Source organism: Perca fluviatilis, chromosome 9 (genome assembly GCF_010015445.1).
Source record: "Perca fluviatilis chromosome 9, GENO_Pfluv_1.0, whole genome shotgun sequence".
Classification (NCBI taxonomy): Eukaryota; Metazoa; Chordata; class Actinopteri; order Perciformes; family Percidae; genus Perca; species Perca fluviatilis.
Genome location: NC_053120.1, coordinates 15,660,738 through 15,674,129, shown reverse-complemented (window position 1 = coordinate 15,674,129; position 13,392 = coordinate 15,660,738). Strand labels below are relative to the sequence as shown.

The 13,392-nt window shown below is 40.3% G+C and overlaps 1 protein-coding gene across 4 annotated transcripts in view; it reads left to right on the top strand.

Moving 5' to 3' along the window:
- The window catches only part of kank3 (KN motif and ankyrin repeat domains 3), a 34,788-nt gene extending 21,396 nt beyond the window's left edge, over positions 1-13,392 (top strand). For all 4 annotated transcript variants that reach the window (XM_039811571.1, XM_039811568.1, XM_039811569.1 and 1 more), the window contains 9 exons: positions 6-1,784; positions 2,432-2,534; positions 2,764-3,000; positions 3,303-3,393; positions 4,255-4,474; positions 5,003-5,145; positions 9,945-10,145; positions 11,802-11,903; positions 12,612-13,392. In XM_039811571.1, the coding sequence (XP_039667505.1) occupies positions 6-1,784; positions 2,432-2,534; positions 2,764-3,000; positions 3,303-3,393; positions 4,255-4,474; positions 5,003-5,145; positions 9,945-10,145; positions 11,802-11,903; positions 12,612-12,674 (2,939 nt within the window). In that variant the 3' untranslated portion in view covers positions 12,675-13,392. The remainder of the gene's footprint in view (positions 1-5; positions 1,785-2,431; positions 2,535-2,763; positions 3,001-3,302; positions 3,394-4,254; positions 4,475-5,002; positions 5,146-9,944; positions 10,146-11,801; positions 11,904-12,611) is intronic.

The window sequence follows — 13,392 nt, the reverse complement described above, 5'->3', positions numbered from 1 at the left end:
TTCAGATCTGGGCTCTCCATTTATCTACTCCAGTCAGGAGGAGGCTGACCAGCCAGGCTCCTACTCCGTCCAGACTCCGTATGGTTTCCAGCTGGATCTGGACTTCCTTAAATATGTAGAAGAGATAGAAAGTGGACACAATCTCCGTCGGGCACCAGTCGGCTCCCGCCGCTCTGGCCGAGGGCCCAAACTCTCACAGAGGAGTGTCGGGGGACGTACCAGTGGCTGGACATCCACAGAGTCTCTGGCGTCCCCGGCCAGTGAGGATGGCAGAGCTCCTCCGCCGCCGCCACCACGCCACCGCCTTGGGTCAGCACCCTGCGAAACGCTCTCTCTTTCCCCTGTGACCCTGCTCAGTGTTCCTCCTCTGTCTGCCGGAGCCAAAGTGCCACCTCCTCCACCGCAGCGCAACCCTAGAGTGGAGCGGACTCTTCTGGAAACCAGCCAGCGTCTACAACAGGAACAAACCCACCAGCACCAGAACGGTGGGCGCTTCCAGCTCGCAGATCCTCCCAAACAGCTCTTACCCTCTCCATCCACTCAGCCTCTGCAAAGTAGCTGGACTAAACCTAGTCCTCAGACCTCTGGGCGAAGCACTCCAGCTGCTGGTACCACAACGACTCCAATCGCACCCAGCCACCTGCAAACAGTCAGAGAGCAGATGGCTATAGCCTTGAAACAGCTGAAGGAGATGGAAGAGAGGGTAAAGGGTGTTCCTGCACTTGAGAAAGAGGTGGCCAAGCTTCGTGCAGAGAAAGACATGCTCCTGTTAGCCCTGCAAGAGAAGAAAGTAGCCATGAAGGTGGCCCAACAGAAGCAACAGTCCACAGAGTCTTCTACCCAAACCACAGAGATCCTTCAAACTGACCACAGTATCCACAGTCGATTGACTGCACCAACCTCACCTGGACATAAAGGCTTGGGAAGATCTGGTGAGCTGAAAAGGCTGACTGAGAAATTTGAGGGTAAAGAAGAGAAATCTACAGAACCTTCATCAAAGGTTTTAGTAAAAGCTCCAGAAAAAGTGTCTGTTGCTGAGAAGAAAGCAGTGGCTGTTGGGGGCGACATGCCAATGGACTCTGTTGTTTTCTACTACAGCCAGGGTGTGAAAGATGCTTCTGAGGGCACAGAGGTAAATGTTTATGAGAAAGGCACAGGAACTGAGGCTCCTCTGGTTCATGAGGAGGGAGTACAGGCCAGTGTGGAGACAGAAGAGGCTGAGGTTTGGGTTATGGAGTCACTACTTGGGCTGACCAGCGAAGCACAGCGGGAGATTGACACCTTACAGGACACCATTAAATTCCAGCAGGAGTCCATTGTGGCTCTAGAGGACCGGTTGAGTGTGGCCGACAAAGACATGGGGATCCTTAAAGCCCAGATGGAAGAGAAAACCAAAGTCACGTTTGAGAAGGGGGTTCTTGCAAAACCGGATGTGACGAATGTCCAGGTAGAGACATTGACTGCTGCATTAAAACATGCTGCAGTTTTGTGCCGTCCTGAGGTGAACGATGCATGTGTGGGTGAGAACTTAACAGCGGATCAGATTGAACAATTCACCCAGACTGATGATGTAGTGGAAACGGCAGAACCAGCTCCTGTTGCACTGGTCAGCACTGGGTGCCAATGGGAGAACTTGTTTGAGGAGCAAAAAGTTACAGTCCCAAAGAAGAGACAGTTGACCATTGCTGAATATAAGGTGTCACCATTGGAAGAGGTAGTAAGTATGGCGGAGAAGAAAGAGGAAGACCAAGGAGAGAAGACTGCAGCCAGCAACACCAGGACAGGTAAATACTTGTAAATGTAGAATTATTTGTCTTTATAACATTGGTGCAAAATATCGCATCATCATCACAAGTGGTGCATCATGGATAGACTGTACACAAGTTCATAATCTTTTCATTTCAAATAAGTTCCCTGGAAAGTCTAAATAAATATAACTACAGACTATGTAATCTGGTACTAATTTAAAGGGAAAATATAAATTTGCCAAGAACTGTCTCATTTAAAACCAAGTAAGTCATTATTCATGTTTTAGTGGACACTTACTGTATATTCTGAATTGTGTTTGCCTGAAGGCAAATTTTTGCACAAGCTGACCTGTTCAGACTGACACTAGTAATTAATTAGGAGTGTACCAATCAGTCTTTTTTTCAAAAATAGTTACAAAATACATCATTCTGTCCATGAAAAATGTTAGAAATAATTCAGAAATTACAGAAAAAAAGCATTACCCACTCTGATATGAAATAGATTTACTGAAAAATGAACATAAAATTGGCAAATTGATTTTAAAAGCAGTTTTACTAGAAAGACAAAAATGAGGTATTCTAAAGAAATGGATTAATCCTCCAGCGATAAACTGATGACATAATTTTGTTAACATCATGTGTGAGTTTTTTGTTTGATCCATCTGCTTCCTTTATGGTTACAGGTATGCTCAAATCAATCATGAAGAGGAAGGATGGGAGTAACTCAGGCGAGAATCGCACTGCTGGCAAGAAGAGCCTGCAGTTTGTTGGCATTCTGAATGGAGGGTGGGTAACATGAAGCCCTATTTTATTTTTTACCACAGTAAAAATAAAATTGTTCCACAGTAAAAATAAAAAACGGGCGGCAGATGGTCTAAAGGTTGGAAATAACACGTTGACCAGGTCACAGGTTTGACAAATAAACAAAACCCTTTTCCCTCACCAATTGTGTTACTTTCCAAAAAACCAGCTATCAGTGTTGCTCTGTATTCCAGCAAATATTTGTGTCTCTTAGGTATGAATCTACATCCAGTGAAGAAGAGGATGAGGAAGAGGAGGAAGAAGAGGAGGAAGATGGGAGTTCCTCTGGAGAAAGTGGAGAAGGTGAGTGCTTGGACAGCACAGAGGAGGATGAGGCGACTCTTGAGGACGAAACATCAGAGGAGGAAAGAAACGTCAACATGGACGAGAGTGACACTGATGAGGAAACCCTGAGAGCCACAAATTATTCATCTGATGCTGTGAAAGAGAAGTATGTTGTTACTTTTGTATTTTGCATGTTGCTATATTGATTTAATGCAGTTTCAGATCTCCTAGCCTACAGAAAATGGGTTAATATAGTTTCCTGATTAAAATGTAGTGATGTCAAGTGCTCATGTAAAGGCTACTAAATCATGTTGGATGACAAACAGCAAGTCTTCTCATTTAAATAAACCAATATTGTATAATCACATGTATAGTAAAATCCACATACAATTGTGATGCAGAGAAAGGGAAACTATGTACAGAAAGCAGTAAATTGTTTTGTTTCAACTTCAGACATTTTTGTTACAGGTTTGAGCTGAGCTCAAAAATGCGTGAAGCGTGCCTCATTCTGAAGAACCACCTGAACGATGACATTAAAACACTGAAGAGTAAGGAAGTGGTGCGTTCCTGCATGCTTCTTAAAACCATTTAATCACTGAGTTACACATTTAACTTCACCAGTGCATTGTTGAAATAATGCAAAATGGTAATTACTTAAAGTTGATGAAAGCTGTGAGACTTATTTTATTTTTTAGGGATATTTATGGCAATATCAAACATCATAAACAATAGGAGAGGAGAGTAGACTGAGAAAAGGTCAAGTACCTCAAATGTGTACAGTACAGCGTCCACGTCGTTTAAATAGCAAATGCTCCTGCGCCCATCTTTGCGCCCATGGGCGTGCTGGTCTTACAGGGAGGTGTGTTCAGGTGAATGCCTGCCGTATTGCTATCTTGAGGCAGCGCGAAGTGATCGTGCCATTGACCAACAAAAACCTGGTCTAAAGTCAATTGCGCAGCATTTCATTGTTATTTTAACAGCAAATTAGTAAAATGCGCCTAGGTTTATGCACAGCGCGCGCACACTATGCTTGTTACACACAACACACACACACACACACACACACACACACACACACACACACACACACACGGAAGCGCAGCAGCACACAAACAAAAATATTACGGTGCAAATCCACCATCATAATAGCAATGCGCCAAGGTAAAAACGAGCCTGGCTTTTAAAGGGAATGGGAGATGACCCTGATTGGTTTATTGCATGTCACGCCCAAAACACACCTACGAATTAATGAAGACACTAAGTAAAACCATTTTGAACCATGCGCCCGTCTCACTGACCCTTTTTTCCGCCGTCAAACCAGTAAAAGTGGATTTGGACACGCACCTGCGCCAGGTGCTTCATGCTGTGCGCTTATTGTTAAAATAGGGCCCTAAATATCACTTCCCATTCTCACCTTTAGCTCTCCAGCACCCACACAGTCCAACTAGAGTGGTTCCGTATCTCCAGCGCCAAGATGGCTCAGCCTTCACGGGTCTCAGACTACTTGATGGCGTTCTCTGAGGTGTCGTCAGTGCTGCTGGAGCACGTAGTCAACATGACCGACGGCAACGGCAACACAGCTCTCCACTACAGTGTGTCACACTCCAACTTCGGTGTGGTGGGGCTGCTGTTGGACACAGGTCAGTGACCTTCTGAGAATGATCCACACTACACTATGAAATGTTACCGCACAGGCTACAAAGATAATCCAGTTAATAATCCAACCAATTATTCGAGAAAGGTCCAACTGCGGACCTTACGTCTGTGAGCCATGGGAAATGAGTAAGAGTCCCCATACGTGAGCTCTGTAACTTCTAGTGTCTTTATTCATTTTACCAGATATAAAAACCTTCTCTGCTCAGGACTTTAAATAGTGGTAACGTAATGTTTATTGCTAGCTAAATATTCTTTCTTGTAGTGTGTTCAGTTTACAATAAATTGCTAAATTACCTGAAAAAAATACAACCTGGTTGATGTTACATAAGATAATATATAAGTATGTAATATATAATAGGTTAGAATCTGTCATTTGGAACAAAACTGACTGTTTAACATTAGTTACCTAGTGCACCTAATAAACAGGTAACTGATAATCTGTGTTCTGTATATCTGTGCACTTGCGTATATGCTTAAATACACGTTAGTTAAAAAGCATGTGCTCCCTGCAGGTGTGTGCAGTGTGGATAAGCAGAACAAGGCGGGCTACACAGCCATCATGCTGGCTGCTCTCTCTACTGTGAAGGAGGAGTTGGACATGGCTGTAGTCAAGAGGCTCTTCAGTCAGGGGAATGTCAATGCCAAGGCCAGCCAGGCAAGTCATGTCATCATCAGTTTATCACAGTTGAGGAGTAAACAACACATGAGAGTTGTGTATAGTACTGTGAAGTTCTGCTTGTAGCCACCTCCCTCCTTCCATGTTCCCACAGTCATTGTACTGCAGTCATTCCTCTCATGTGTGGGTCGTGAATGAAGTTCACTTGTAACGGCTGAAAGAATCACTTGTGACTCAAATATTTTCAAAGATACAGTTCTCTATTTAAAAAGGGGTCACCTGACAATGTAAATGACCAATATGTGCCAAAAGAAAGAACACAAAGACTTAACTGTGAGTCTATAGTCGGCTTTAACATCCAAAGCATGTTATCACTAAAAAGAGTCAATCCTGGCTCAGCTGGCTTTCTTAAATGGATTTAATCTGATTTAAACTGTTAATGTGAAAACATTCAATAAAAAAAACCCAAACATAGGTTAAATTATAGATATTACAGCCAAATAAGAGTGTAAGTGAGGTTTGAGTATTCACCTCACTAATTTGGCACTAGCATTATTACTAGTAGCATTGAATAGAGCAAGTTTTTACAGCATTCCTTTGCTAAATCTAAACAACACACACTCAAGAAGTTAAGCTTAGTTAAAACAAAGTAGTTTTGAGTCAACATCTACTTGATAGAAAAAAAAAAAAAAAAACAATTTTTTTTTTTTTTTGAAAGGGGAAAGGAATTTTTTTTTTTTTTTTAAAAGTAATACAAACATTCAGAGCCAGATGAGTAATTGGTTATAGGTTAGAGAAATGTATAGCGTAACTTGACACATTTGTGAGAATCTATTGACTTTTTTCTTTTAAAGTGGTTTTATCTCTTTGCTTGATCTAATCAGGTTGTGTAGTGTCTGTGCTTGGACACGGCGCATGACAGGCTCTCACACTGCCAAGTCATAGGACTCTGGATTTATAGCCAGTGATGCTATAAATTCAATTACTGGCGCTGGTTATTGTTGCTGTGGTGAACAAAACACGCAAGGCATGCAATGCCATGCAGTTTTAGAATCAGGAATTTAAGTCATACTATTTTGTGTTGTATTTTAAGTTCAGCTTAGTGACTAAAATTTTCAACAGTGTAAATGAAAACTGCCAGCACTATGCTGGAATTCATTTAGCTTAAAAAATATCTGGTAATACTGAAAAACAGAAAAGGCGTGTGTGCTAGGCAAACTTTATAGATTAATATATAAATACTACCTTTTGCAGTTTATCTTTAGTTAAAGTCATCAATTTCCTCATTCACATTGTTTCAGATAGTGGACTAGGATTGCTACCAGTAAGTCATTGTTGCTATCACTTTTTGTTTTTGCAATATTTCTCAAGCTGTAAATGGTGTTACATTTTTTTCATCACTTAATAGAATGGGCTAAGCAATATGACAAGCTCTCAAAAATATGTATGTATTCTCTTAGGTCCAGGTACCGTTCGTTCATTTGTTTTTGCTTTCACATATAAAAACGAGAAAACAACTCCTTTTTCCGTTTTTTCGTTTTTTTAGAAAAACGAAAAAACGAAATTACGAAATTACTTGATTTTTGCTTTTCCTGTTCTTGCACGGAAATCAGAAAAACCACTTGATATTCCGATTTTCCCCTGTGGTGGGGTGGTGCTAAACCTGATTGGCAGGATATGCATTCATTGTTTTTCAAAATAAGAGTTTACCCACACTGTATTTGTTAGCCTGTAAAATTAATAGTCTATATGCATGCTATTTGTCACCCAATTGTATGGCTTAACTGACTGAAAAATCAGCTGAAATAGCCTAAATGTAAACATGTTCACGCATTGACAGTTGTCAGACAAAAGGCACAATCTGTTTTTGTAGTAGAGGCAAGACCAAGGGGGTAAGCTTCGCTTCAGAACTCGAACCTCCCATGGCGCCATTTTGACGCTACAAAGAGATCACCTCCCGTTAGCATTCCACTGACTAGCATACATTTTGGCGCCACTTTGACAGCGAATAACTTTATATCTGAAGCGTTTAAAGACTCTATTTGTCCGTTGTTTATTTCTAAAGAAACACAACAATGTATAAAAGGCTCCATTACCTTGTACCTCACGTTATGGCTCCGTAGACGTTTTTGTAAAAATAGGCTAACGATTGTGTCATAACCAAGTGACTTACTGTCACACAGTAGAGGAATTACCGTATAGTACAGGAGAAGCTCGCAGGCAGTTTCGACTTATGTTAGCTGTTTAGGTTTAATTACTAATGTTAACTAGCATGTTAGTGATCAATAATTAGCCTGTGCCCATGTTATCTCCTTACATATACCTACGCTCTCCGTCTCTGTAAGATTAGGAATGATTGAGATTTCTCTTGGCACAGCTACCAGAAGACTTACAACTTTCAGACAGGTTGCTCACGTCACATTTACGTTGTCTCTGTCAGTTGGAGGCTGCGCAGTAAAGCAAGAGATCACCGGAAAAGTGCTTCTAATATCCTTCACTGGTCTCCGTCCAGAGCAACGTGCTCTGTTGGTCCATTTTATATATGTCAATGGGCAAGACCCATCTCATCGTTTTAACCCTGTTGTGTTTAATGTCATGTTAAACAATTTTTTGTTCTTGGTCAAAAATTACCGTTCCATTAATACTTCTAATTTGTTTAGAAACCATTTAAAAATGTATACATTATCATAAAGTAACACCTGTTATGGTCAAAAGTAAGAGATTTTATCTGTCACTTTGGAAAAAGAGAGAGACTCTGAGAAAAGTTTAGCGTAATAGGCGTGGAAAAAGCAGGGAAATATTAAAAAAATAATAAAATTATCTATGGAAAGGAGTGCCATGTCTTTTTGGTACATGATAAAGTATCTGCATTCAGGAAAAAGTTGGACCTGTGTTGGGCTCGCGTGGAACAGGGCTCAGTCCCTGTGCGATTTGTACCACGCATGTATTGAAACACTTGACGACCAAACATCACAACTTCTTTTTTGTATTAAATCTTTATTATACAATAGTCATACAAACAATCAAGGCACATTGTGTTTGTAGATTTGTTAAAAATGTGTTTACAGCTTTGAGGTAGAGACAATATACTCCAAGCATCACAACTGGCAGCATATTTTCTTTTTTTTTGTTTATAATGATATTTAATTTAAAAAGACTTGTTGTCACTGATCCAAAACTGTGTAGCGACGTCGTTGTTGTGTTGTTTGTTAATGTTTTTACTTTTAATACTTCGTCTTGACTAATAACCATAGACTGTATATTATTAATGCAAAGAAGTGTAAATGTACATAAGTGTCCTTTCTAAGACGGGATGACAGCTCTTCCAGCCACCACTGCTGTATACCACTATATAGGTACATGCTAATGGCAGTAAACATGTCATCTTAGATTGCAATGTGGTTAAATAATTAAAAACCAAAGCCGGTCTACGGAAAGCCGTTCCACTCCCTAGCCAGCCCCATTGTACCGAATTTTGGTTGCAGTTCCACCAGAGTTCCACTGGGGGTGATTGTGGTCCAGTGCAAAATAAATGGTACTCTATGGAGCTAGACTGCTAAATGTGTCTCTTTTGCCTGATTGTTGTTGTTAGAAACTTTTCAGATATTGGTTATAGGCTAAAGTTGAATGAACGAGTAGTTATCCCTTTTTATTTCTTACAGACGGTGAGTAAAACGTTAGTCGTTGTGCCCAACACGCTAGCATTCTGCTAATGAATGCTGATTGGTCAGTGAAGGTCTGATTAAGACCAGAGCTCCCGCTTGACGGCATCCGAAGCAGAGCCTGAATATCAGAGGGAATATTTCGGCGTGGTCTTTAAAACATTAACAAACCTCTTTCTAGCACGTGTATCGACAGGGAGAGCCGAACCTGTTAGCTGTGTTGTTGATGCCTCGAGAGAACAAAGGAAGCGACTCAGAGCTTGCCGTAAAGCAGTATCTCTGGCTGTGTATGTGTATGACATCATTGACATTTTAAAAGGCTTTTTAGAACAAAAAAGCCACTTTAAAAAAAAATTTAACACCAAGCAGTGTGTATTTTCTTAGCCTCCCCTTTCGAATGCAACATTCAAATTACTAGACAAAAAAGTTTATCCTGAGAAAAGTGGATTTTGAGGGGTATAGCTCCATAGAGCAAGTAACGAGAGAGTGAAACTTCTTCCCTTATTAGAAATTCTTTGGCCCAACACAGGTCCAACTTTTTCCTGAATGCAGATACTTTATCATGTACCAAAAAGACATGACACTCCTTTCCATTGATCATTTTATTATTTTTTAAATATTTCCCTGCTTTTTTCACACCTATTACGCTAAACTTTTCTCAGTCTCTCTCTTTTTCTAAAGTGACAGATAAAATCTCTTACTTTTGACCATAACAGGTGTTACTTTATGTGAATGTATACATTTTTAAATGGTTTCTAAACAAATTAGAAGTATTAATGGAACGGTAATTTTTGACCGGGAACAAAAAATTGTTTAACATGACATTAAACACAACAGGGTTAAAACGATGAGATGAGTCTTCCCTCTCCCACAAAAACAGATTGTGCCTTTTGTTTGACAACTGTCAATGCGTGAACATGTTTATATTTAGGCTATTTCAGCAGATTTTTCAGTCAGTTAAGCCATACAATTGGGTGACAAATAACATGCATATAGACTATTAATTTTACAGGCTAACAAATACAGTGTGGGTAAACTCTTTTTCTAAAAAAATGAAAAAACAGAAAAAGGAGTTGTTTTTTCGTTTTCATATGTGAAAGCAAAAACAAATGAACGAACGGTACCTGGACCCTCTTAGAAAGAAATTACTTAAAGAATTATTCTTTACCTTTGCAGGCGGGCCAGACAGCGTTGATGCTAGCTGTTAGCCATGGTCGGCAGGAGATGGTGCGTGCGCTGCTGGAGTGTGGCGCTGACGTGAACGTGCAGGATGACGAAGGCTCCACAGCTCTGATGTGTGCCAGCGAACATGGCCGTGCTGAGATTGTCAAACTTCTCCTGGAACAGCCTGGTTGCGACATATCCATTGTTGATAACGTAAGGCATTTACATTTAGCTAATGCACTCATTCAGTAACTTACCCTGAGTTTACAGATGAAGTTAACTGTTGGATCTCTGACTGCTGAAAACATCTGAGCATTTTCTCGTCTGGGATTCAGCTTAATCCATGCTCAGGAAACAGCTCCTCATGGGAAATTGGTCTCTGCAGTTTCCTCTCGTTGTCACCTCTTTATCTGCTTCTCTTCTTTTGCGTTTTGTCTTTGTTAGCAAGATAGGCTGAGAGCTAAGAGCAGAGTTTCATCTGCCTTCCCCTGCAATCAGTGCTGTTTACTGGAAACACAATCACTGAGCTACTCATAATCCCCTGGGGGATCAATTAAAAAGCCACAACTTCTCTGTTCACAACCGCAGACTTGCAGATTTCAGACACAATGCCCTGCAGGCTCTTGCACAAGTCCTCTGCATACTTCACCATATGACCCATCCACAAGTCAGCAGCTACTGTTCATTTCCTAAAAAGAAAAAAAAAAAGTGGAAAAACTTGTCCATCAAACAATCATTTTGTCAACCAGTTCACTTATATTATGTAAAAAACTTTAATGTATGACATTGTTGTAGTTTTAGTGCATCAGTTTTTCAGTGGGAACATTTTAATTTTTCTCAAATAGCAGAAATCTTATCCTGGAACAAAACTCTTCTCATGGCTGCTTGTGACATTTATTGCTTCGTTTTTTGTTCATCTGCACAGCCGGGTGTTTTAAAGTGATTTTACAGAGGATTGGTCTGGATGCTTGAAGAGGGGCCAGGCAGACAAATATTTGAGCATTCACATCTGTGCCATGAATAAGTTGGCCATTCAGTGCAGGCAGCTCCTGGATTGTGTTTCAGTGCAGCACAGCTGGACCAAGAGGTGGGGTGGGGGGTGGAAAACATTTGGAAAAGCCCCTACCTCCACTGTTCTCTGAAAACACACAACAGCATGCCAAACTATGACTGTAAGACACAGTGGAGTTATATTTACAAAATGGTGCAATATTTTTAAGGGTAGTAAAGGTGTAAGGGTACGCAATTTATGGTTCGGTACTCTATGTTGAACTATGAATGAAATAACTTTAGTTGATTTAACTTAATACCGTATAATTAGGAATACGTCTTTGATGTGTGGAACATAAATGTCAACCTGTGGATTTTGTGTACCTTTACACCTGCAATATCAACCAGAGCAATTTACACGAATTGCAGAAGAATAAGTCAAGTTCATTTTAAGCTGTAGAATAATATTACATTTCTGGTTTAACATTACATGACAGCTATATTACTCTTTACTAAATGTGTTATACGGTTAAAATCACAGGATCTCCCTTACTGTAGATTTATGTCCTGCTTGACATGTTTGATGTAATAGCAGTGAGAAAGGCTAAGGATGCAGGGTGGATGAATGTCCTGGTTGTTTACTGGCAAATCAGGGATGCGTGATAGTGACTTAACTGATGGGAATGAATGAGTTGCCCCAACGTCCATCACAACACATCCAGACAGAGGCACAGTCTTGAAAAAGGAACAACTGTGTGTATTGTGGATCACTGTAAAGCTCTCTGATGTGAGCTCTTGTGTTTTAAGGGTCAATAAACTCACTTTTACTCTCTCTGCCCTCCTACTGTATCGGTTTCTCCCTCTCTCCTCTGTCTGTAGGATGGCAGCAATGCTCTGTCCATCGCACTGGAGGCGTCTCACAACGACACAGCTGTGCTGCTCTACGCCCATATGAACTATGCTAAGACCCAGCCTGTTGTGGTGAGTCCTCCTTCCCACCCACCTCCTCCTTTTGTGGAGATGGGGTAGTCACACTTGTAAAAGCACAAATGTACAGTAAGTTACAGACTTAAGTAGAGTTCAAAATGTAGCCTACCTTATAGCAAAGTCACCTTTTAATTTGATTGTAGACTTTGTTCCGTTTCCTGGAAAGAAGAAAAAAAAAAACATTTGGAGTCAAGAGTTAACTTTTTAGTTGGCGGTGGTTCATTTTTTTTGGTTCACAGGCTGAAAGGTTTGAGAGCCACCATCTTTTAAAGTGCTGGGAAATGGCATGTAAGCAGGCTGAAGTCAACATAACTGTACACTGAGCAATGTCTGTTGTATTTAAAGTGGGTCAGATGAGTTCCTCGGCAACATCCAAGCTTAGGTTGGGTGTGGGCAGCACTGACTGAAGGAGCACGGTTGCCCCCTACAGGTGTTATCAAGCTCCTGTGCATTGTGTTTTTTATTAAAAGACAGGAAACAGAATATTTGAATTATTACTACATAACTAAAACATTTCCATTACATTTATCTAAACTTACATTGTAAATACAATTTTCAGTACACTTTGAAATTAACATACCAATAGCAGTCAACAATGAAGGAGCCTTTCCTTTGAGATGTAATGGCTCTCAACCCTTCAAACTAACAAAAAATATAATGTCATTTAGAAGTTGACCATGTTCTTTACATTATGTCTTTCAGGGGAGTCCAAAGGCCCAGCCTAGGAGCCCCACAAGTCCCCACAAGTCCTGGCCTTCAGACTGAAGGATCATGGCTGCTGATGTAGATGGACAGATCAGCAAACATAACTGGATCTGAGCTGTGAAAAGCTCCACTGGAATTTACTTAATTATATATATGTATTTATATATTGCCATATGTCCTGCATTTATAAGTATTGTTAATATGAGAATATAATTTTTCCATAAACGTTGTGAATGGTTATATAATATACTTGACTAATATGAGCTCCTAGCATGTCTAAATGAGGTCTTCAGCTTGTTTTTTTTTTTTTTGTGACAGAAGATGAGACTTTTACATTTATTATTTGCACTCCACTAATATTTTTACTGTTACGGGCAACACACACCAGTGGGATATGATGCACTTAAATAAAATCTGAACCAATAACTTTTCTATGTCAGCCCATACTGACATCACAATATGTGTCAAGAGACGTCACGGTCTATAATAAATCTTTTAGTAAAGCATCAATACTGCAGAAAATGTATCATATTATTAGCTCCCTGGTTTGGCACATCCTGGCTACTCCATCTTGACTACTTCTGTCTGCATATCCAGTGTGTACTTTAGATATCACACGATTCAGCCGGTGTGTGTTGTTTTCTCTTTTTGTGCTGCCTTGGTTAACTGATCTGTGAACCTCTTCACCTTCATAGTCTGCACTAACTGTCTGTGCATTGTATGCTCATATATACTGTATATTCATGTCTGAAATAAACATATTTACATAAACGTTGAA